Source organism: Salmo salar, chromosome ssa13 (assembly GCF_905237065.1).
Source record: "Salmo salar chromosome ssa13, Ssal_v3.1, whole genome shotgun sequence".
Classification (NCBI taxonomy): domain Eukaryota; kingdom Metazoa; phylum Chordata; class Actinopteri; order Salmoniformes; family Salmonidae; genus Salmo; species Salmo salar.
In genome coordinates, this window is record NC_059454.1 from 57,964,258 (window position 1) to 57,988,375 (window position 24,118).

At 41.3% G+C, this 24,118-nt stretch overlaps 1 protein-coding gene across 4 annotated transcripts in view; it reads right to left on the bottom strand.

The window, feature by feature from the left end:
• The window catches only part of gabrg2 (gamma-aminobutyric acid type A receptor subunit gamma2), a 68,707-nt gene extending 49,446 nt beyond the window's left edge, over positions 1–19,261 (bottom strand). For 2 of the 4 annotated variants that reach the window (XM_045693401.1, XM_014136810.2), the window contains exons 1-3: positions 18,528–19,261; positions 11,867–12,009; positions 9,468–9,535 (exon numbers count right to left, since the gene is read on the bottom strand). In XM_045693401.1, coding sequence (XP_045549357.1) covers positions 9,468–9,535; positions 11,867–12,009; positions 18,528–18,643 — 327 coding nt within the window. In that variant the 5' untranslated portion in view covers positions 18,644–19,261. The remainder of the gene's footprint in view (positions 1–9,467; positions 9,536–11,866; positions 12,010–18,527) is intronic. The other 2 variants (XM_014136812.2, XM_014136809.2) reach the window with 1 other exon arrangement.
• Between the last annotated feature and the right edge of the window lie 4,857 nt (positions 19,262–24,118).

Below are 24,118 nucleotides of genomic sequence, written 5' to 3' on the forward strand. Positions count from 1 at the left end.
TATTTTTTTCATTATGCTTTATGGAACGGTAGAGCCCTGAGGTTCAAAAGTGATGTGCGGGTAAAAAAAAAAATCTGGGGAGTTGTGTGTGTGAGAGGGCATAGAGGCATTACATTTTCTACAAAGCTTAGCCTAACAATAAAGCCCAAATCCACACCAAAGAGTCATAAACGAGATAAAAAGCAACTCTGTTACCCAGAACACACTTATGCCAATTCAATAGGCCACATAAAAAATATATAAATAAACAGACAGCCCAAAGCCAATGACATGGCTTTTCATTTGGGCCTTGCCAAGAGGGAGCTCAAATTTTCTCTCTATCCCACCTCTGTCTCTCAACACAGTAGGGGGGTCCATACCATTCCACCCCAGCCTGATCTACAGTGAGGGAAAAAAGCATTTGATCCCCTGCTGATTTTGTACATTTGCCCACTGACAAAGAAATGGTCAGTCTATAATTGTAATGGTAGGTTTATTTGAACAGTGAGACACAGAATAACAACAAAAAAATCCAGAAAAAAGCATGTAAAAAATGTTATAAAATGATTTGCATTTTAATGCGGGAAATAAGTGTTTGACCCCTCTGCAAAACATGACTTAGTACTTGGTTGCAAAACCCTTGTTGGCAATCACAGAGGTCAGACGTTTCTTGTAGTTGGCCAACAGGTTTGCACACATCTCAGGAGGGATTTTGTCCCACTCCTCTTTGCAGATCTTCTCCAAGTCATTAAGGTTTCGAGACTGACGTTTGGCAACTCGAACCTTCAGCTCCCTCCACAGATTTTCTATGGGATTAAGGTCTGGAGACTGGCTAGGCCACTCCAGGACCTTAACCTGTTAGGGCTAGGGGGCAGTATTGACACGGCCGGATAAAAAACGTACCCGATTTAATCTGGTTACTACTCCTGCCCAGTAACTAGAATATGCATATAATTATTGGCTTTGGATAGAAAACACCCTAAAGTTTCTAAAACTGTTTGAATGGTGTCTGTGAGTATAACAGAACTCATATGGCAGGCCAAAACCTGAGAAGATTCCATGCAGGAAGTGGCCTGTCTGACAAATTGTGTTTCATCTTGGCTCTTTTTATTGAAGACTGAGGATCTTTGCAATAACGTGACACTTCCTACGGCTCCCATAGGCTCTCAGAGCCCGGGAAAAAGCTGAACGAAATCGAGGCAGCCTCTGGCTGAAACACATTATCGCTTTTGGCAAGTGGCCGATCAGAGTACTATGGGTTTAGGCGCGTGCCCGAGTCGACCGAATGCTTTATTTTCTATCGTCTGTTTACCTAAACGCAGATTCCCGGTCTGAATATTATCGCTTTTTTATGAGAAAAATGGCATAAAAATTGATTTTAAACAGCGGTTGACATGCTTCGAAGTACGGTAATGAAATATTTAGAATTTTTTTGTCACGAATTGCGCCATGCTCGTCACCCTTATTTACCCTTTCGGATAGTGTCTTGAACGCACGAACAAAACGCCGCTGTTTGGATATAACTATGGATTATTTTGAACCAAACCAACATTTGTTATTGAAGTAGAAGTCCTGGGAGTGCATTCTGACGAAGACAGCAAAGGTAATAAAATGTTTCTTATAGTAAGTCTGACTTTGATGAGTGCTAAACTTGCTGGGTGTCTAAATAGCTAGCCCTGTGATGCCGGGCTATCTGCTGAGAATATTGCAAAATGTGCTTTCACCGAAAAGCTATTTTAAAATCGGACATATGGAGTGCATAGAGGAGTTCTGTATCTATAATTCTTAAAATAATTGTTATGCTTTTTATGAACGTTTATCATGAGTAATTTAGTAAATTCACCGGCAGTGTTCGGTGGGAATGCTAGTCACATGCTAGTCACATGCTAATGTAAAAAGCTGGTTTTTGATATAAATATGAACTTGATTGAACAAAACATGCATGTATTGTATAACATAATGTCCTAGGGTTGTCATCTGATGAAGATCATCAAAGGTTAGTGCTACATTTAGCTGTGGTTTGGGTTTATGTGACATTATATGCTAGCTTGAAAAATGGGTGTCTGATTATTTCTGGCTGGGTACTCTGCTGACATAATCTAATGTTTTGCTTTCGTTGTAAAGCCTTTTTGAAATCGGACAGTGTGGTTAGATTAACGAGAGTCTTATCTTTAAAATGGTGTAAAATAGTCATATGTTTGAAAAATTGAAGTTTTTGCATTTTTTAAGAATTTGAATAACGCGCCACGGGATTACACTGGCTGTTGAGTAGGTGGGACCGTCCCACCTAGCCCATAGAGGTTAATGTGCTTCTTCTTGAGCCACTCCTTTGTTGCCTTGGCCGTGGGTTTTGGGTCATTGTCATGCTGGAATACCCATCCACGGCCCATTTTCAATGCCCTGGCTGAGGGAAGGAGGTACTCACCCAAGATTTGACGGTACATGGCCCCGTCCATCGTCCCTTTGATGCGGTGAAGTTGTCCTGTCCACTTAGCAGAAAAACACCCCCAAAGCATAATGTTTCCACCTCCATGTTTGATGGTGGGGATGGTGTTCTTGGGGTCATAGGCAGCATTCTACCTCCTCCAAACACGGCGAGTTGAGTTCATGCCAAAGAGCTCCATTTTGGTCTCATCTGACCACAACACTTTCACCCAGTTGTCCTCTGAATCATTCAGATGTTCATTGGCAATCTTCAGACGGGCATGTATATGTGCTTTCTTGAGCAGGGGGACCTTGCGGGCACTGCAGGATTTCAGTCCTTCACGGCGTAGTGTGTTACCAATTGTTTTCTTGGTGACTATGGTCCCAGCTGCCTTGAGATCATTGACAAGATCCTCCCGTCTAGTTCTGGGCTGATTCCTCACCATTCTCATGATCATTGCAACTCCACGAGGTGAGATCTTGCATGGAGCCCCAGGCCGAGGGAGATTGACAGTTCTTTTGTGTTTCTTCCATTTGCGAATAATCGCACCAACTGTTGTCACCTTCTCACCAAGCTGCTTGGCGATGGTCTTGTAGCCCATTCCAGCCTTGTGTAGGTCTACAATCTTGTCCCTGATATCCTTGGAGAGCTCTTTGGTCTTGGCCATGGTGGAGAGTTTGGAATCTGATTGATTGATTGCTTCTGTGGACAGGTGTCTTTTATACAGGTAACAAACTGAGATTAGGAGCACTCTCTTTAAGAGTGTAAGAGTGTGCTCCTAATCTCAGCGCGTTACCTGTATAAAAGACACCTGGGAGCCAGAAATCTTTTTGATTGAGAGAGGGTCAAATACTTATTTCCCTCATTAAAATGCAAATCAATTTATAACATTTTTGACATGCATTTTTCTGGATTTTTTGGTTGTTATTCTGTCTCTCACTGTTCAAATAAACCTACCATAAAAATTATAGACTGATCATTTCTTTGTCAGTGGGCAAACGTACAAAATCAGCAGGGGATCAAATACTTTTTTCCCCTCTCTGTATGTCTCAGAGCTAATGAGCTTTCACAGTCTAAAAAAACAAGTATAATCAAAGTCAGGATATCGAGGCCTACTGTACATGAAGCCTCAGAAATCAATTCAGTTCATCCTGCATTGCTGCTCCTGTACATCAGTATAACATTTACATCACATACTTTGTAGCATTTATTTTTTTTAAGAATAAGCTACTTTAATACAAAGCAGTATTCTATACATAACAATGGTTGTTGTAAAATATACGTCAATACATAAATACGTGTTCATAAATAATAGTCTACACTTGGAATAAAAACATAGACTATATATACAAAAGTATGTGGACCCCTTTCAAATTCAGATATTTCATCCACACCCATTGCTGACTGGTGTATAAAATTGAGCAGACAGCAATGCATCTCCATTGACAAACATTGGCAGTAGACGATTCTGTGCTTCCAAATTTGTGGCAACCGTTTGGGGAAGGCCCTTTCCTGTCTAAGCATGACAATGGCCCCGTGAACAAAGCAAGGTCCATAGAGAAAGGGTTTGTCGAGATTGGTGTGGAAGAACTTGACTGGCCTGCAAAGAGCCCTGACCTCAAACCCATCGAACACCTTTGGGATGAACTGGAACGCCGACTGCGAGCCAGGCCTAATCGCCCAACATCAGTGCCTGACTTCACTAATGCTCTTGTGGCTGAATGGAAGTCCCTGCAGCAATGTGCCAACATCTATTGAAAAGCCTGCCCAGAAGAGTAGAGGCTGTTATAGCAGCAAATGTGGGACCGAAACCGTATTAATGCCCATGATTTTGGAATGAGATGTTTGACAAACAGGTGTCCACATACTTTTGGTCATGTGGTGTATTATGGATAACCTATACGTTACCTGTTCGGCTGACATGTTTCTTTCTTGAAAATATTTATTTTAACTACTGATAGTTATTAGGTCGACTACTGTAGGCTGTCTGTCTCGTAAAGGGAAAACACACCGCTACTGTTGCTGCTTGCTGGCTGTCAATCAAATGGCAAGGGGCTTGCCCAGATTCCGTCTGTCTGTCTCATATCAAACAAGGGATTCCGTGGCTAAGGTAAAACAGTAATTAAATTAATTGATTATTCATGTACATGAACTATACATTGACACATTAAACCCAAAACTAGAGGTATAACCTGGAAGCGGTCTTTATTGTCGCGGGAGATTTTAACCAAGCAAATTTAAAACATATTTTTCCAAAGTATCACCAACATGTATCCTTCCCCTTGAGAGGAAACAATGTGCTGGACCATGTGTAGCAAACATGCATGATGTGTACAAAGCCATCCCCCGCCCCCACTTTGGCCAATCGGGTCACGTCTCTCTGTTCCTATTCCCCACCTACAAGCAGCAACTCAAGAATTAGCCACCAACACAAAGAATAGTGAGACGCTGGACAGAGAAGACAGACTCAATGCTGCAGGACTGTTTTGAGAATGCAAATTGGAAGATTCATCCACCCAGGACTCATCTATCAACATTGAGGAATATACAGTACATAATCAGTCACAGGCTTCATTAGGAAATGTGTTGATGATGTTGTACTCGCAATAATCCGGACATAGCCCAACCAAAAACCCTGGATGAACAGAGAAATCCGTACCATGCTGAGAGCCCGTACTGCAGCATTCAATGTCAGCAGAACGAACCCTGATGACTCGGTGACACGCGAAATGTACAAGGCAACCAGGTACGAGCTCCACAAATCCATTAGAGATGCAAAAAAAAACAATACAAACTCAAACTTGAATCGATGTTCGACAAGTCAGATTCACGAAGCATGTGGCAAGGACTACAGGCTATCATGGACTACAAAGGCAAATCCAGCTGTGTGGTGCCCACCAAAGCTTCCCTCCCAGACAAGTTTATCACATTCTATGCTCGCTTTGAGGCAGACAATATCGAGCAATCCAGGAAGACTCTAGCTGCTCTGGACAACAAGGTGCTTTTGCTCTCAAAAGAGTAAATATTCACAAAGCCTCCAGCCCAGATGGTATCCTTTGCCGCGTCGTCAAAGTGTGTGATGACCAGCTGGCTGGCGTCTTCTCGGACATCTTAAACCTGTCCCTGTCCCAGTGCCCAAGAAAACCAAGGTGACATGCCTAAATGACTATCGCCCCGTCGCACTTACCGCTGTCACCATAAAGTGTTTTGATAGGCTGGTCATGGCCCACATCAGGGCCAGCATGCCAGGCACACTGGACCCAGTCTAATTTGCCCACTGCTCCAACAGATCCACGAAAGATGCCATTTCCATCGCTATTCACACAGCCCTAACACATCTGGAGAAGACGAATACCTATGTGAGAATGCTGTTCAATGACTACAGTTTGGCATGTAACACTATTTTTCCGTCTAAGCTCCACACCAAGCTCAGACTCCTGGGTCTGGACACTGCAACTGGATCTTCCTGATGGGCAGACAACAGGCTGTGAGGATTGGCAACAACAGCTCCTCCACACTAACTCTTAACACAGGGGCCCCCCAGGGGTGTGTCCTCAGCCCTCTGCTGTACTCCCTGTTCACCCATGACTGTGTGGCTTTGCACAAAGCTAACTCCATCATCAAGGTTGCTGACGACAACATGATTGTAGGTCTGATAACCAATAACGATGAGTCAGCCTACAGGGGGGAGGTAAGTGAACTGGCCTTTTGGTGCCAGGACAACAACCTCTCCTTCAACATCAGCTAAACAAAGGAGTTGATTGTTAACATCAGGAAGCAGAGGAGGGAACACGCCCCGATCCACATCAACGGGACTGCAGTAGAGAGAGTCAGCAGTTTTAAGTTCCTCTGCATCCACTTAACATGAACCAACAACACCACCACTTTTGTCAAGAGGGCACTGTCGTGGAAAGTCATGTATCCTGAGAGAGACCTTGTCATTTCTTAAAACAATCATCTTTATTTAATATAATTATTGCAATAATGTAGCTGGTCGACCACACACTCCAAAGTGTGTGTTGCAGAGAGCTTAACCTTTACAGAGGAATCCTGGTTCTTATATAGCTGACACTAAGAATGCTTAGTCGTGGCTGGTTCCACCCATCCCATGCAGGCCACGGGGCATCATATGCCACTTTGGGTTAATCTCGTGCTTATCTGCACTTGATGTTGTTTTAACCCCATCCGGTTTAGTTTCCCAAATAAAAGAATGAATAGGAACAATGAGGGATTGTTCTACTCCTAGGCTATCGCAATCTCGGTTATACCCACCACATCTTGTCTATGGAATGCAGGCTGTAACTGTAATTGTCAGCTCAAGCCCCCAGAGACCCAACTCAGTCCCATAGACACAGGTGAGAGAGTACTCGTTGTAGCTATTCAATGCATTATAACATAATCTTGTCATTTTTCTCTCATAGTGCAACAGCGCCTCTACTTCCTAAGACGGCTGAAGAAATTTGGCATGCCACCCCTGGTCCTCTCCAAATACTACCGCTGCACCATCGAGAGCGTCCTGACCGGTTGCATCACGGTCTAGTATGGGTGGTGAAGATGGTCCTGTACATCACTGGGGCCGTGTTCTAACCCATTCAGGACATCTACTCGAACCAGTGTGTTGGGAAGTCCCCCAACATCATCAAAGACCCCACACACCCCAGGCATGAGCTCTTCACTCCCTTACCGCCGATCAGACGATATTGGAGCATGAGGTCTGATACCAACAGGCTCAGAGACAGTTTCTATCTACAAGCCATCAGACTGCTAAACACTTGAACTGGACTGACCACCTACACCTTAGCACACATGCACTCACATGCACTCACTCACGCACTCACCCACACAGACATCCACACATCCACACACAAACACACACATATATACATGCATGTTACACACACATCACAAGTGCTGCCACCAGACTCTTATTTACTATTACTAATACCGTGCAATGTAAACCCTGATACATGTGTAAATATTGGACTATAAATGGTGTCTTCCTGTATTATACTTATGCTAAAATGTCTATTCTATTCCACTGTGCCATTTACTTTATGTTGTTAATCTTATTTTAGAAAATAAGGAAAAGCCGCACACTCTAAGAGCTCAGATGCAAAAATGTAATAACCAACGTTTCGACAGCAAAGCTGTCTTCATCAGGGTATCATCACAAACACTGGGAGATGAGTCATTTATACAGTGTCAAGAGACACACAGGTGTTTGTAATCATGGCCAAGTGTGGTCTAATATCATTGGTTAACTCAAATATATATGTAAAAAAAAATGGCATACAAAGAACATACAAAAAGACAAACAAATGGATAGCATACGATCATAGCATTTGTAGTCTAAAATGTATCTAACAAACAATTACAATGGCAAAATCACAATAATCACAAGAATGGCTTCAGATCAAAGTCTATGTTGAGACCGAAGGGAGCAAGGGTCTTTAAATTAAAGATCCAGGCAGCCTCTCGTTTTAACAATAAATTATCAAGGTCACCCCCTCTCCTCGGGAGGGTGACATGTTCGATGCCAATATAACGCAGAGACGAAATCGAATGGTTTGCTTCCAAAAAGTGGGCCGCAACTGGGTAAGTCAAGTTTTTGCACCTAATGGTGCTACGATGCTCTGAGATACGTACTTTTAATTCACGCTTTGTTTTACCCACATAATTTTTACCACAAGGACAAGTTATAAGATAAATAACTGCCTTAGTGGAACACGTAATAACACCTTTAATTGGGATAGATTTCCCTGTTTGGGGGTGTTTGAAGGATCTACATTTATAAGTGCCATTGCATTGAGCACAGCCATTACACTTGTAATTTCCATCCAGTATGGGCGCAAATAGGCGTTGTTCAGGAATATCTTGGGGTGGTAAATCAGAGTGTACCAATTGGTCTCTGAGATTTCTGCCCCGCGAGAATACGACCAGGGGAAGGTCAGAAAACACATTACCGAGATTATCATCATATTTCAGAATGTGCCATTCTTATTTTATAATTTTTTGTTGTCGTTGCATTGTTGAGAAGGAACCTGGAAGAAAGCATTCATATGACAAGACAAAAAAACTCAAAAATATCTTCGTACAGGACATTTCAACTGACGACCCACCCAAGCAGGCCTTGCTCCAAATGGACGGCCCTAAGAGCTCTGGCAGAGTGAGTAGTCCTAGTGCATACCATACTATTCTCCATTATGTTCATGCTTTGAGACACCCCTGCATCATCAGTCGACCCATAATCCTCTTCTCTTTAGAAAAGCTAGCATCCTCACCCCAACAACAGCTATGTGATTTATTGTGAACGTACCTACAGCACTGATTACATCTAAACGTACAGAGATCAACGTGGTCTTCACACATGCATGTGCATGCACACACATAGGCACGCTCACATGCAGACAAACACACAACGCACACATACACAGCCTCAAGGTGATTAACAGGAGATCAAAACCGTGACTGTCTCTTAACCCTGTGATGACAGTAAAAGAGCCACACTTGTGTTAAGACTTTCTGTGGCTTGGTGCTCGCTGATGATGGAGATGAGAGATTGTTGTGCTGAATTACAATGAAATACGAACCTCAGCAGGGATTTCAGTTAAAGTACAGGCTCTTCAAGCCATACCCATCCTGCCCTATTTTTACAGCTCAGCTTAAGGCCTGTACTCCGTCTACAAATAGCAACAAATAGCTTATTCCATCAAGTTAGTATGGGCTTACTCCATTTAATTCTATATGTTTATCCGACAACCATAGCCAAGTAAATGCAACAAAAGCCATGATATTACCTTGAGCAGGAATTAGGCCATATTATCTCAAGTTTGATGTATGCAATCCATGGCATGACATGAAAGCAACACAAGCACAACACGATTATGTCATTCATTACATAACGCAATTCATCAACATTACAACTTCAAATGAATCTATGATGCCAAATGTATGGAAAAAGTGCTATGATGAGACGATAAAGAAAAAGAATTCACCAGCTACCGAGATAAAATATTACTGTAGCATCAGAGTGTAATTTGAGAGACGGGACTAGTATACTCACCATATTGATAGCATTTACTGGGCCGATACTGTTGACAAACATGTCCGTGTGGATCACGGTTGGTTTGACTGAAAGAAGAAAAAACAAGTGTAATGATGCACATTCGATGAACGATGGGGTATTCTGTGTTTAGGTGTTGTTGATGTCTATCTTTCTGTCTTTCTTATGTCAAGGCTATATAGCTTCTGGTGCTGTAGCAGTTAGTGTGTATGAGTGTGAAATTATGGTATGGTGTTAACTGTCCATGGTGCTGAAAATAGACTTTTCCATACCCTGAACTGAATGCTCTCTCTCTCTAAATATATATATATATATGCGTGTGTGTGTCTTTGAAAAACACCCAAAATATGGTGGCACACAAAATTAAATAAAGACATTCCACGCCACTTTTGAGAATGATAACATTAATGCGGTTATATAAACAAACTTCTACTTTCATCCTTGGAATACTCATCAAAGGTGCAATGACGTGTAAAACCTAAAGCAAAACAATAAATGAAGCAAACTATCAGTACGTCCATTTGGATGTCCGATTTCATTTTGCTCCTGGATGGCTTCATATTATATCTTGTTTATACCTGCACTCTATGAAGCACACCATTTATTTTCACCCATAACGACAATCCATACTGTGCCCTTGTGATATCATAAATCGAGTAAAGGAACATGTCTTTCCCCGTCTATCTCTCTTGTTTGCTCTATTGCTATACATAGACTGCAGCGGCATTAAAATTGAATGAGCTGCAAAATGGACTTCAAAAGAACTTTGGCACAATCTGCAATGAATCCAAATCCCAGTTTTCAGTGCTTGGAGGAGAAAAAGCACTCTTGGTTGTTGTTAGCTAATTATAACCCACTGTATCTGTGCAGTGGTGTAAAGTACTTAAAGGGATACTTTGGGATTTTGGCAAGGAAGCCCTTTATCTACTTCCCCAGAGTCAGATGAACTCGTAACAATTTTTATGTCTCTGTGTGCAGTTTGAAGGAAGTTGCTAACTAGCGCTAGTGAAATTACTAACTAGCGTTAGCACAATGACTGGAAGTCTATGGGTATGTGCTAGCATCCCAACTGCCTCTGATCTGGCGGACACACTAAACACACCGGCTTTGTTTGTACATTTTCCCCTGGCTATCCATAAATAAAACAAAAACAAGAAAATTGTGCCGTCTAGTTTGCTTAACATAAGGAATTTGAAATTATTTATACTTTTACTTTTGATACTAAAGTATATTTTAAACCAAATACTTTTTGACTTTTACTCAAGTAGTATTTTAATGGGTGACTTTCACTTTTACTTGAGTCATTTTTCTATTAAGGTGTCTTTACTTTTACTTAAGTATGAAAATTGGTTACTTTTTCCACCACTGTATCTGTGTAATTCTGACAGTATGGGAGAACATGACAGGGTGCAAAATCAGATCATGTTTGATGGTAAGATGGTGGCGGCTGCCTCAGTACACTCTTAGAAAAAAAGGTGCTATCTAGAACCTTTAAGGGTTCTTCGGCTGTCCCCATAGGAGCACCCTTTGAATAACCCTTTTTGTTTCCAGGTAAAACACTTTTGGGATCCATGTAGAACCCTTTCTACAGAGGGTTCTACATGGAACCCAAAAAGGTTATACCTTGAACCAAAAAGGGTTCTACATGGAACCAAAAAGGGTTCTGCTATGGGGACAGCCGAAGAAACCTTTTAGAACCCTTTTTTCTAAGAGTGTAGATATACTGCAGCTACAGATGTAGGATCTTAATCTGATCACTCTGTTGTCGCTGAGAATTTTCCTGCGCCGCAGGAAATGCAGATGAGCTTAATGATATACACACATTCACTGAACACCTGCACTAACACATGGTTACATTAACATTATTGCACTTTTCTCGTAGCCTAATTTTGGTCAGTTAGTAGCCTAACCACTGATCATGCAACATTATGGACTAAACATTCAAATCCTGTCACTGCAGAATAATTTTCCTGCGACGATATGGGTCAAATTAAGATCTTACACCCGTATATGCATTCTCTGTCTGAACATGGGAGCTGAGCCCAGCTGCCAGGGAGAGAAAGCTACTTCGCTGGCTCTATACTTGGCCCACAGCAGTGCAGTGACAGACAATGCTAATAGGCCCATGATGCATTACCAGCCAGTCCAAGTTTCACAGCTGACGCTGCCTCTGCATAACAATGCTGCATGAGTCATACTGTGGTGGGCCTATGGTCCTGTAGTCTGAATGGGCTCATTGAAATGAGATGGCTGTCTTTGACGATGCTATCAGTGATGATGGTGTCTGCTCATCCCTCATGGCTTGTGTTGACGATGTTGATGAGAATGAAGATTGGTAACGGGGAGGGCGGCCATAGCAGCAGCAGCAGCCAATCAATGTGCGTTGGTATGACACCTACCTCCTATATCTGGTCGCAGTTTGTTATCGTAGCCATCTAGTAGGCTGTTTAGGATGTTGGTGACATCGCTCTCGTACACTTTGGGAGTCAACACCCAAGTTTTGTTTGTCACTTCATCATCGTCATTTTCAGTCTGGATGGAGCTGAGGAGAGAAAAAGGGAACAGAGGAAATATGAATAAATGATTTTTCCACCAGCGCTATAAGCAGCGAGGTCAAATGAAAAGAGAGAAAATCAGCGACTTTCCACAACATCAGCACAGCAAAGACCACCACATCACGCTAGGCTACGCTTGCTATGCGTTGAGGCTCCGTTCTTACAAATGTGCACTTCCCTCTGGTTGAAATTAAAGGACAAGCCAGAAACGGGATAAAAGGGAAGAACTCCTGCTGATTGCAACTGATCTCTATGTGTTGCCCTACATGAAAGTCCTCACAAACTTACACCAGTCCCACAGCGTGGCTGGAACTGAGGATAATGGCAATGAATAGTGCCATAGTCCCCAAAAACACAGTTGTGAGAAAAGCATGGCGAGAGAACATTCCGTTACCAAAACCCTTTCATAAAACATTGAATAAATGCAAGGTACACACAGTTGACCTGTTGTTCCATTTCTGAGATTTTGTAAAGACAACCAAGTCCCCAAAAACCCAGTTAGGGGAGAAACATGGGGAGAGATAATTCCGTTACCAAAACCCTTCCACAACCCTGAAGAAATACAAGGTACAGACAGTGTTTCATTTGGGAGATTTTGTAAAAGGATTCTTTGGTTTTTCTGCACTCTTTTCAGTGCTCAAGCAGAAGGGTCAGTCTTGAGACTTGGCTCACATCTGTAAAACGTCTCAATGCATTAAGACGTCTCAACAATCCTCATAAATGTTTGTTTCACACAGCCAAGAGTCAGCTAACTGAATTGCATGCTGAATAAAATGTGTTTTGAAATGGGTCTGGGAAACTGAGGCTGGAGACAGATATATAGGCTAATAATGGTGCATTGGAGTACACCACAGATGAGCTTGATCTAGAAGTGCTAATGGCAACAAACTGCCATGGAGTGTGTGATCAGCCTAACAAACACAGATTGTGGGTTCTGGGAGGTTGTTACTGCCAATGGCACAATACGATGGAATATGAAGGATTTCCATTGTATCAGAACTCACAGCTCCAGAGCTCACCCCAACTCAGTAACCATGGCATCTGAGGGATATATAATAAACAACCTTGAGAACAGCCAGCCACCGGAAGCCCTTTGAGCAGAGAGAGGCTTTTGAGCTTTGAATTTTTTTTTCTTCCATGGTGCAAAAACAAAAGACACACATCACATATCTCTCTAATGGCTTTTTCATGCACTTAGGTATGGTGCAGGATATCGTGTTTTGACTACCAGTCTTCCTGAGGCAGCATTAAGTGCTCAATATTCCTATGTGGCGGCACCACCCTCACATTAAAACTTCATAGACGGATTCAGGACAGCTTGGATCTTTTTGGGCCATCTTGGACACTGTAAATGGATCTGATTTGAATCATAGAACTAGAATGTACATTGAAATAGAATGAACATTTTAGATCTGTGGGTTTTAATCTACTACAGAGTTGAGCCAATAGCATTCAGGTGCTGTTACTCGGTTATAACAGAACTCTGTACTGTCAATGGAAATCCTCCAGAAGTGGCTGGATGAAAGAGAAATCTGTGCATGTACCTCAGACAGATCTGAAGTATCAGTGGTTCATTTGGTAAAGGGAGGCCCATAAATATGTCCAAGCTAGAGTGTGATGCTGGAGTGCACTGGAGTGCACTAATGTTATTGTAGCTACCTCTATTGAGAAGGGCCTAGCTAACCACAAGAGGACTGTTTCCTACTGTATACTCAAATGTTTAAATTGTCCTTTACAGTGGTTGCATCATGTGAAAACTGTTATCAGATGAAAAGAGAACTCAAACGTCAGCATGTGAAGCACGGTCTTCATGAAACCATTTAGGATGTATTTGAAAATGCAGGTTACGTGAGTACTGTTAAATATGCTGTCTGATTAAATGTTTATCAAAACCAAGAATTCATCAAATACCAATATACATTTAAGACACCCAAATCAGTGACTAAACCATCATTTCAAATGTTACAAAAAAGGCTGTGATAATTTTGATGTGTACTTAAAATGGTCTCTTGAGCATAATATTATTATGTGGAAAAATCCCTGCTTCCCTGTTGATAGTATGTCACGTTTCCGTAAGCTATCATTTCCCTGTGTTTGCGATTGTGGCTAATGCTGGCACGGCCCTCCGAACTCTCTTCCCATGCAGCCAACCACACACAAGACACTAGGCAATCACTAGTCACCATTCTTACAATCATTACACCTAATGAAGACTCATTATGCTAGCTAGCACAATCTTAATGAAATACAATAACACAGACTGCCTTAATGGAGGTCCTCACACCAGTTTGCGTGTTATTGCTATAGTGAAGGTACTAGGATATCCCTGGTGGAACAATATGAAAATGCCTATGTTTGTTCATTTCATGGAAAGTGAGATTGCAGTTTCGCAGAGATTTTGTCAAATGGCTTCCCTCCCGGTGCCCTGTCCTGAGGACACAGAGCTATTAGTGACAGATCAACTGACCTGTGGTGGCCTGCCCTGATTATCTCACCTCTTGCAGCAGCGATATTCGTGAACTCAGATGATCCTAACTAAATGGAATCAGACAGATTAGAAACATGAGGATTTCTTTTCCAACAATACATTTTTTTTAAAGAGATGTTCTCAATGAGACTAACCTGGACAAATAAAGGTTAAATAACTAAATAAACAATGATGAAATAAAACTTAGGGCAGATTAGGCCAATTTGAGAGGCACAAGACTCTTGGTTTAATTTGTATCAACAGTTCAGATAAGAAAAAAAGGAACGGCAGGCCTACACACAGGTTTGTGAGGGAACTAGCTAGCAGAAGATGGTAAATCCAAGTCAAAATCCAATAACACACTGAAGCTCAGTCCCTGCAGGATTTCTCAGGGATTTTTTTGTGAAATTTGCAGGCAAAAATGTTTGATTTAGCTGTAGCGATTCGGACATTTTGCATGGAAATATGCAATGGTTTTGTCCAATTTGTCGCGAAAATGCACTGATGAAGGAAAACGTTTGCTGACGAGTCGCTTGATTGAACCATGTTTTGCGGTAAATGTGCGGATTGGTCGAAATTGCAAGCCTTATTTTTGTACTGCGGTGATGGGTCAGTTTTATGCAATAATATTGTGAGTAACTGATTTTTTTTATGCGGAAATAGTGCGGCGATTGGTCAAATTTGCAAGCCCTACCATAATATGCAGGGAATTTTGCAACAAAAAAAGTGATCGCAGAATCCTGGAAGGACTGAAAGCTGATTGGTTAAAACAGAACAGCTCAACTGAAAGATGGGACTACGTAGGCCTTCTGTAATTCTCTACACATTAAGTGTCATGCAGGTGTGAATTTAAGGAAGTAGGTTATATGTATAAATACTGTGAAAAAGTATCATCCTCAGTTTACCCACTACAGTAGGCTTATGCCCTGTGCCCTTTGAAAATAAACTTGCTTTTTAGGATTAAGAATAGGCCCAGCGGCCCATATTCAGAGTGTCTTTCAGGATAATTGTAAAACACTACCCACAGGCTAACACAGCAGTGACCATCCTGAGATACCTCACAGTCAGCGGTACCTTATGCACCAGGAAAATGAAGTGTCCAATGCAAAAGTATATATAAATCCCTGTGGTCCTACTTCAGGATTATTGTAATACTGACTGGAAGGTCCTGGCTACATGTGTTATCAGTTCAACACTGAGACCCAAATCACAGTCGTATCCCAGAATCTAAAACTGTCCTCACATTTCCCCCATGGGTATCTGAGACGACAAACTCTGAGTCACGGCGGAGAAGTAAAGTCCCCTCAGGTTTTACCAATACATTACATTAAATTACTTCACATTACATTACCTATATATTACATGACATTACATTCTTCACATAGAAATGCTTTCAACCAGGGAGAGAGAAGCTTCATCTCTTCATATCTTGTGAACAATTGTAAAAATGTGTTCTCAAAATAATGCAGAAATACCCAAAGCACATAAATAGATGTGCATGGCCAAACCTACAGGCCTTTCTATCTCCAATTCCTTCCATCAAGGAAAACAGAACGAGCCAGCCACTTCATTCATTGAAGTTTTGCCCAGTAGAGACACGAGACACCTGTAGGTCATTGTAACATAGACATTCTGAGGGATCACACTATAGATGCAGTTCGTCTGACATATAAGTTGTGTAATAGCAACAGATGCTATGATCAGGGCCAGTTTAACCCAATGGGCAACATGGGCTCCAACCCAGGGCATTGCTTCTGGCATGCAATACAGTGATTTACTTGATTTAAGCCCTTGGTTCTTATAAGCCGTTGACAAATGTACTCCATATGCCATACTGTAGTTGTGTATTGTTGTCATCTTTGACAAAAGGCTATTCAACCTGTCCAACATACATCCAACATTGTTGACTATGTCAAGTGAGATGAAAGAGAGTATACAGCGAGAGGACACATCGAGAGGAGCAAATTAACAATAGATATTTTGACAGTAGCGCCATGCTGAGTTTTGCTGTACTGGAGCTCTGACTTGACCATCTAGTTAGTACATGGTGTGGGTACAGTGTGTTTGCCTGAAATGGTTGCATAATGTACCAAACACGACACATTTATTTGATAAGGCACACCAATGAGATACAGCTTAATACACCTATTGTTTTCTATGCTTCTGGCCTAGGGCCCACCTTAATCCAGCACTGTCAGGGCATGGCTTAATAATCATATTGTGATAATCCACTCAACACAGATTACCTGACCTGTGATGATCTATTGACCTTTTGAAATCAGAGACATCACAACAGAAAATGCCTGGGTGGGGTGGGGTCCAAGGGAGGGCCACTAGGCTACAGGTAGTCTCTCATTGTGACACTACTTCGTACTGGCAAAGCCTTGGAACTTCCTGGGCTTACAGATACTTCCTGGGGATTACATCAGAGGGCACGTGTTTCCCCTGGGTGCCGGTGCTACCAACAGTGAACTATGGGTGGTCGTTGGAGCATGGCCCAGTATACTGTAAACCAAATAGTTGGAGTGGAAGTTTGTTATTGTTATGAGTATCTTATTGTATGAGTATGTTATTGTTATGAGTATCTTATTGTTATGAATATCTTATTGTTACTAACAGTGGTTTCATAGGTCATACTCATACTCAGTATTGAAATTCAAATAGCTAGTAAGGAAATTGTAGTAACAACTTTACCCTTCAAATAAATGTGTCAAAATAAAATCCCTATGTCTTTTGTAGGGACAGGCCAAACCTTACGTTGTACCTAGCCTTGACAGCCTATACAGTGTTGCTCTTTCACAGGTGCCTGTGTATGTATCATGTAAGTATTCTTCCTAGAATATACTAACTAGAATGCACATTTACAGTGTCTTTCTTTGATAAACATGAGCTGCAATCAAGGTGTTCATTACATTTCATGCATCTAATTAACATGCTCATGTGATCTGTGATATGATATAACCAAAGGTCCCAGATGCATATGCAAATCCTACTGTACATTTCGGAATTCTTAACCACAGAATCCTATTCAATTAGGGTCGAATCACGTTAAAGGCTGAAATATGTGTGAATACAATTGCGCACACAGTGCAGACATTTTAATCTAGGCCAGAGAGCTCCATGGTCACATTTTCCACGATGGTGATTGAATGAACACTGATCTATCACCCTCCATTTCTCACCCTCAAGGAGCACACAAGACAGAAGCGATGTGAGCCCTTAAACCATCTGCTTCCTTCTCAAGTGTTCACATTTTCTTGGTGCAATGGCTGCCTTTTCGTGACAAGTCAACTGAGAATTTTCTTTCCACAGATTCAGGAGTTAGCAGTGAATCAGTATAATATTCTCAAACGTTAAGACATCGGGATGGTTTGTAGTCACAGTCCATCACCTTAAAAACATTCTGGGAATGGTGGTGCTTTGGAACTTGGAACATAAGGAACATACATCAATAGACTATACCCTCACCAGGTCTTCACATATGCAATTAGGTTATACAGTACATGCAAAAAGTCGCTTACATTTGCAATGGTTCAATGTATAGATATGGTATGCTATTTTATACATATTTGTTCTTGTTCATGGCAATGGCTTGAAATATTATTCAGATCTGAATAGCTTTGCCCAGTAGCCTACAGAACCGTGATTATATTCCTTCTACAACGAATACACCCGTGAAAATAATGGACATCCTGCAGAATCTCCCCAAAAACGGCTCTATTGGAATCACGTTAAACATTACAGTGAATGACCTGGCAGGGCCAACACTACCTAACCAACCTGTTAACATATCATTGCAATGTGCGAAAACAATGGTTGACATGTAGCCTAACTAAACGAGTTCTGGTTCTGTAACAAGCCCCCTGTAATAAGCGACAGTGTTTGATCGTGTATGAGAGAAAGCATAAGACGAAGATTCGAGAGAACATAACATATTGAAATAACTGGGCTGGGCTCTCATTCTAGTAAGGGAGGAACAAAAACATATTCGCCCGGCCATACATGTCTCTGGTGACTGCATTTTAATAAAAGCCTTACCTTGTAGGAAGATTAGCGAATAAAAACACCCAGAGAAATAGCTTCACAGGGAAGGAAGCATTCGCCATCGCTGTCGAGCATTTAGATGCTACATTTGTAGGAGCCATTATCACCATCTTCTTTTCCTCTTTATTGCAGATGGACGGGTCCCCTTATTTACTGTCTATCCTCACTGTGATACATTACGCAAATAGCATAAGCGGCTCGCGTTAGCATTCGGTTCGGGAAAATGTAGACCTGCTGCAGTGTTGAGGAAAACGGTCACAAAACTGATTGAATCGAAGCAAGCTTGACCGATCATACGAAATAATAGTAAAAACTACATAAATACAACGGTTCCGGAATAGCCTAATATCCCAATTCTGAGAAATATATTGGATCGTCAGTCTGAATGCAGATTAACTCTGGGGTCAAAGAGGAACGGATGCACGTTGCTGCACCACAGATCAACACATGCGTGGTTTCATCGCGCGGAAGCAGATATGTGGAGAGATGAACATAAAACCTTAGCTTGCTACTGTCCTTAAAAAATGCACCCTAAATTGTTTTGGGTGTTATTTTGCTAGACCATTAATGCCGCATAAAATGTTGAGAGAGAGTTGGTTTGGCAGGTTTGAGCGTGCGACAGACGTGTATTCAATTGGGTGCTACTAAATAGATCCAGCAAACAGCTGATATGGTGGTAAGAAGTATCCTATAGCTAAATCTTTCACATCGTAAACAATGGAAACAATATGTATTTCACTGAGCTGAATATGTAATCTAGGCTATAGCCTACGCGACTAGTTGCCACCATGCGCAGATCCCTTACGGTTTTGCTTTCAGCACCCCGGACAGCTCCCCCCAGGTTTCCGCCTGGGATTGCAAACCTATTATCAAGAATTACGTTACGATGGTTGTGATATGAAGATTTTTTTAAAATGAATCTTCAAAATGGAAGCTAGAATATGACACTTTTTTTTTTTTTGCAAATGGGTAGATTTCCATAGGAAAGAAAATATATGACACGTTTTAGTTGTCAAGGTGCTTGATGTAGGTTACACTCTTAGAAAAAAAAGGTGCTATGTAGAACCTAAAAGTGTTCTTCGGCTGTCCCTATATGAGAACTCTCTTGAATAACCCTTGTTGGTTCCAAGTTCATGTTCTACATTGAACCAAAAAGGGTTTTACCTGGAACCAAAAAAGGGTTTTCCTATGGGAACAGCCGAATAACCTTTTATGAACCCTTTGTTCCAGTGGTGTAAATGGTCTTGGAGGTTTGTAGTTCAGGGCTATTTTAACAACTGTCTTGTTAGCTGTAATGTATGAGCACTGTGGTGTTCACTGGTCTCTTTTAGTCTCCAAATGTGTTTAACACAGGGATTAATGTTCTTATTAATGTTCTTATTTGCTGTAATTCATTCTGAGGTCACATTGGGTTATTTACTATAACATAAAATCAGATAATATAATTTGTCTGACAGTTATAACTAAATGGTCAGTCCCCATTTACATTCACCTGGGGAGACCCCCCCCCCCCACACACACACAAAAAAAATGTGTTTGAGAAGTGTCTACAAGTTTGTGATGTCATCAAAGGCATCACATGTGCTTAGCAGTCCTTTGAGGTTTGCCACTTTGGCTCTGATCTAAAGCAGTATTGTGCTCACTGGAAGAATATGTACAGTACAATATATGCATACATTAATTTGTGGAACATTGGCACATCTAAGCAGCATATCCTATGGTACAGTAGCCTACATTTCTAGAATCTATTCCACGGGAAATTGTTTCAATTAAAGTGCAACAAGGTATGTATTTAAATCAACCAAATGCATAGCCTACACCATGAGACAACACATGACATTTGACCCTGATGTCATGTGCTGTCCTAGGGTTTGTCTTGTGTTTTCCCTTCACAAATCAAATATTTTTGCCCAGCACTAACATGCTCAGTGTTTCCAAAGAAAATATTCTGAATTGAAAACAAACAAACATTGTCAGAAAATCTTTCTCACAAAAAAAATATAATCTTTCTCATCTGAATTCAACAGGAACAGATGTATCCAGTAGTCTACATCTTTTAATGGGATGCTTGCCAAAATCCCTCTGAACACTTAGCCCACACGCATACACAACAACAGACACGCAACGCTGAGGGTCCTATGAGGATAGCGGCGAGTAATGTTTGCATGTATCAATTCCACGTTGTATAGTAAATACTGTTTCATTCAGATACACATCAGGATCCAGTGTCCTTGCATCAACCCCTATGCATATTAGCATTGACAGATCAGTTTAGTTTCACTATCTGGTTAAAATTCATCCCATTGAATGGCTAGCCTTACCAGCTGCCTGTGTCATGCATAGATAGTGAGGTGCCTTGGTTTAATTAACAAAACCATGTACTCGTTTGTAACAATTGAAGCTCGGAGGGATATAATTATCTGTGGGAAATTTGAATGCTGGTTCACCAGGTCTACAATAATATCGTCAACAAGCACTTTTAATGAAAAGAAAGGGAGTATGCTGTCATATCTTTTAGCGCCACATGAATGGTTTTGAACCCAATTTCTCAGCTGCGCCTGATGCTTAAGTTATCAGAGTCACAAGCAATGTACTGCACGCGACATGTGGAAATGCTAGAAGTTTCAGTCTCATCGCCACCCACATATCTACACTGATGAGGAACTACATTTAGAGTGATGATAACAAAACCTCACGTGCCCATGTTTATATAACCCAGCAAACTTGTGCTTTTTGCACTGACCTGGAAAATAATTGGGATTTAATTAATTACAGAATCTAGTCTCAGGCAAGCCTCATGTTCCCCAGCCACGCCGGCTATATAACGCTACTGGATCTGTGTTGCTCCTAAAATTCCATTGTGTTTCTATTCGATTACTTAAAAAAAAAAAGGGATTCTGAATTCTTTACCTATCATAACCCCAAATAAATACAATCGAATGGTACCAGTGTAAAATAATTCTTCGCTGTTCCGTTGTTTTTAGACAAATTACATAGTTTCATCTGAAAAAAAAGAGGTCTTTGTAGATTATATGCGGTACAGTGAAAGAGCTCTGCGATGTGCAGAGAGGAGGTCTTGGTTTGATCTACAAGGGCAAAGAAGACAGAGGACAGCATTATTATTCATCTCCTACTGTCGTTGTTACTTTATATTCTCGCAATGACCCCTTTAACCCTTAGCCAACACATGGTACATTGACATCCAATGGATAGTGAAGAAGTCTATACTTAGCTTTCAACCTGTGTAGAATAAAACTTCCTGTTGGAGGCTAATTATAATACATTTACAACTAGTGGGTGTAAAGTCCATAAGCATTTAATGTCACCTGGAGCAACACCACGAACCACATAATACAGGTATGAGCCTGTGTATTATTTATTTTATTTCTTGAGGGGAGGCAGATTACACAGCCTGAGTACACAGCCCAGGTTGAGGGCTTTATCAATCAGTTGTCTGCAGATTAATTCAACTCTTATTGTTTAGTTCGGTGTTATATAAATGACACAGCTCTCCTGGTCACCCCACATAGACAGACATGATGAACAAAGAGCTTTACAACAGCTTGGAATGATTGCTGGATTAATATACAGATTCTAGGGCTTTATGTCAATTTCCTGTCAGCTAATCTGTGTACCATACTGGTGGAGCACGAATTCCAATAGTTGGTCACATACATTGTTTGCATTTTCATATATGAAAGGGATTAATTAATTATCTACATGGGCCCTTCATGCTGATATGAAGTCAACAAACATGAATGTATAAATAGGAACATTTGTTTAATTTGCATAGTGGGGGAAACATCCTTTTTGTACAGATCACTGATAGACTTAATTCTTTATCAGCTTCAGTAGAATCAGCCACGGCATAACTCACTTCCACTGTGGTCTTTGTCTACAAAGTAGTAATACAGTCTCAACCACTCCTTCCCATACCCAGCCTCCATGTTCTGAGGTTGCCAGAGCCCTCTCTATTTGTCATCATTAAACGCAAGATAATAAGGCACCAGTATGCTAATGTGAGTCTGGCTAACTGCTCACATGGACCTAGACTCTATAGTCTGTTGTTCATCTGAAAACATCCATAATAACACAGACCCCAGGGACTGATGCATCAGCATCACACTCCCAGGCAGGCCACCATGTCATTGGTACTGTCATGGACACTGCTCAGGTCACTGCTAATCCCCAAAGATGGTACAGAGATATTGATTTGGTTGGATGTCGATTAGATGCTTATTTTCCAGCGGTCATTGCTGCTCGTTTTAATTCATTCAATATTTCGGGTAAAGTAACCTCTTATGCACTTCTACAGCTACCTTTTATGTAGCACCGCACGTGTGTATGTGTTTGACAATCAATGCATAAAACTGTAACTGTGTCCTTTCAATGAACACGAGTGATTGTAGTTACAGTAGCTTAAACAGGCAAACTGCAGTTGCACAGTACACAATAACCATTGGAGATGGATCAAGATAGGATTTTCCTCATAACACTGTCTGGGCACTCAGTCAAGTCAAGCACAGGTTATTTTGGATTTTAAGAGAGGCAGGTTGCATGGTGAAAGAGTTGGTTCAACGGTCACAGAAGGAGAGTGATTCGGGAAATGCTCCCTCCACACGCATTCATCTGTCCTGTCACGCATACACCTGTGCTGTACTGCCTCCCTGGATTCTCTCCCTGGGCTCTCTCCGAAGAGGGCCTCCCTGTACTCTCTCCCTAATACTCACCTGGAAATGCACCTCAGCAACAACCACTTTCCATTTCAGCCTCCTCTTAGCTACACCACCCCTTCACACTCTATTGACTAGATTAACTGAAGGAATTGGTCAATTGTTGTGTTAGGTTGTTGTTCCTGTTCAATGTGCATCTTTGAACACCAATCATAGCGTTAAGTGCATCACCAATATTTAAAATGTTTTTTTTCCCCCTTCTTGTATCATGTATTTTTAAGGGCATTCTTTTAAGGGATTCTTATTAATCTTTGATAGGCTGCCATTTTGGAGACCGTGCAGTTTGAATACATTGCGAAGATGCCACACTTAGGTTACACCACTAGCCTTTCAGGCGGATATACTTAGAACATTGTAATGAGGGTAATCGGTTCTGAATCATTTACTCTGTAGTTTGGTGGTTCCAAACTTCTCCCATTTAAGAAAGATGGAGGCCACTGTGTTCTTGGGGACCTTCAATACTGCAGACATTTTAGGTAACCTTCCCCAGATCTGTGTCTCGACAAAATCCTGTCTCGGAGCTCTACCGACAATTCCTTCGACCTCATTGCCTGGTTTTTGCTCCAACATGCACTGTCAACTGTGGGACCTTACATAGACAGGTGTTTGCCTTTCCAAATCATGTCCAATCTATTGAATTTACCACAGATGGACTCCAACTAAGTTATAGAAACATCTCAAGGATGATCAATGGAAACAGGATGCACCTGAGCTCAATTTCGAGTCTCATTGGAAAGGGTCTGAATATTTATGTAAATAAGGTCTTTTTTGCATAAATGTCTAAAAACCAGTTTTCGCTTTGTCATTATGGGGTATTGTGTGTAGATTGGTGAGGGAAAAAATGAATTCAAA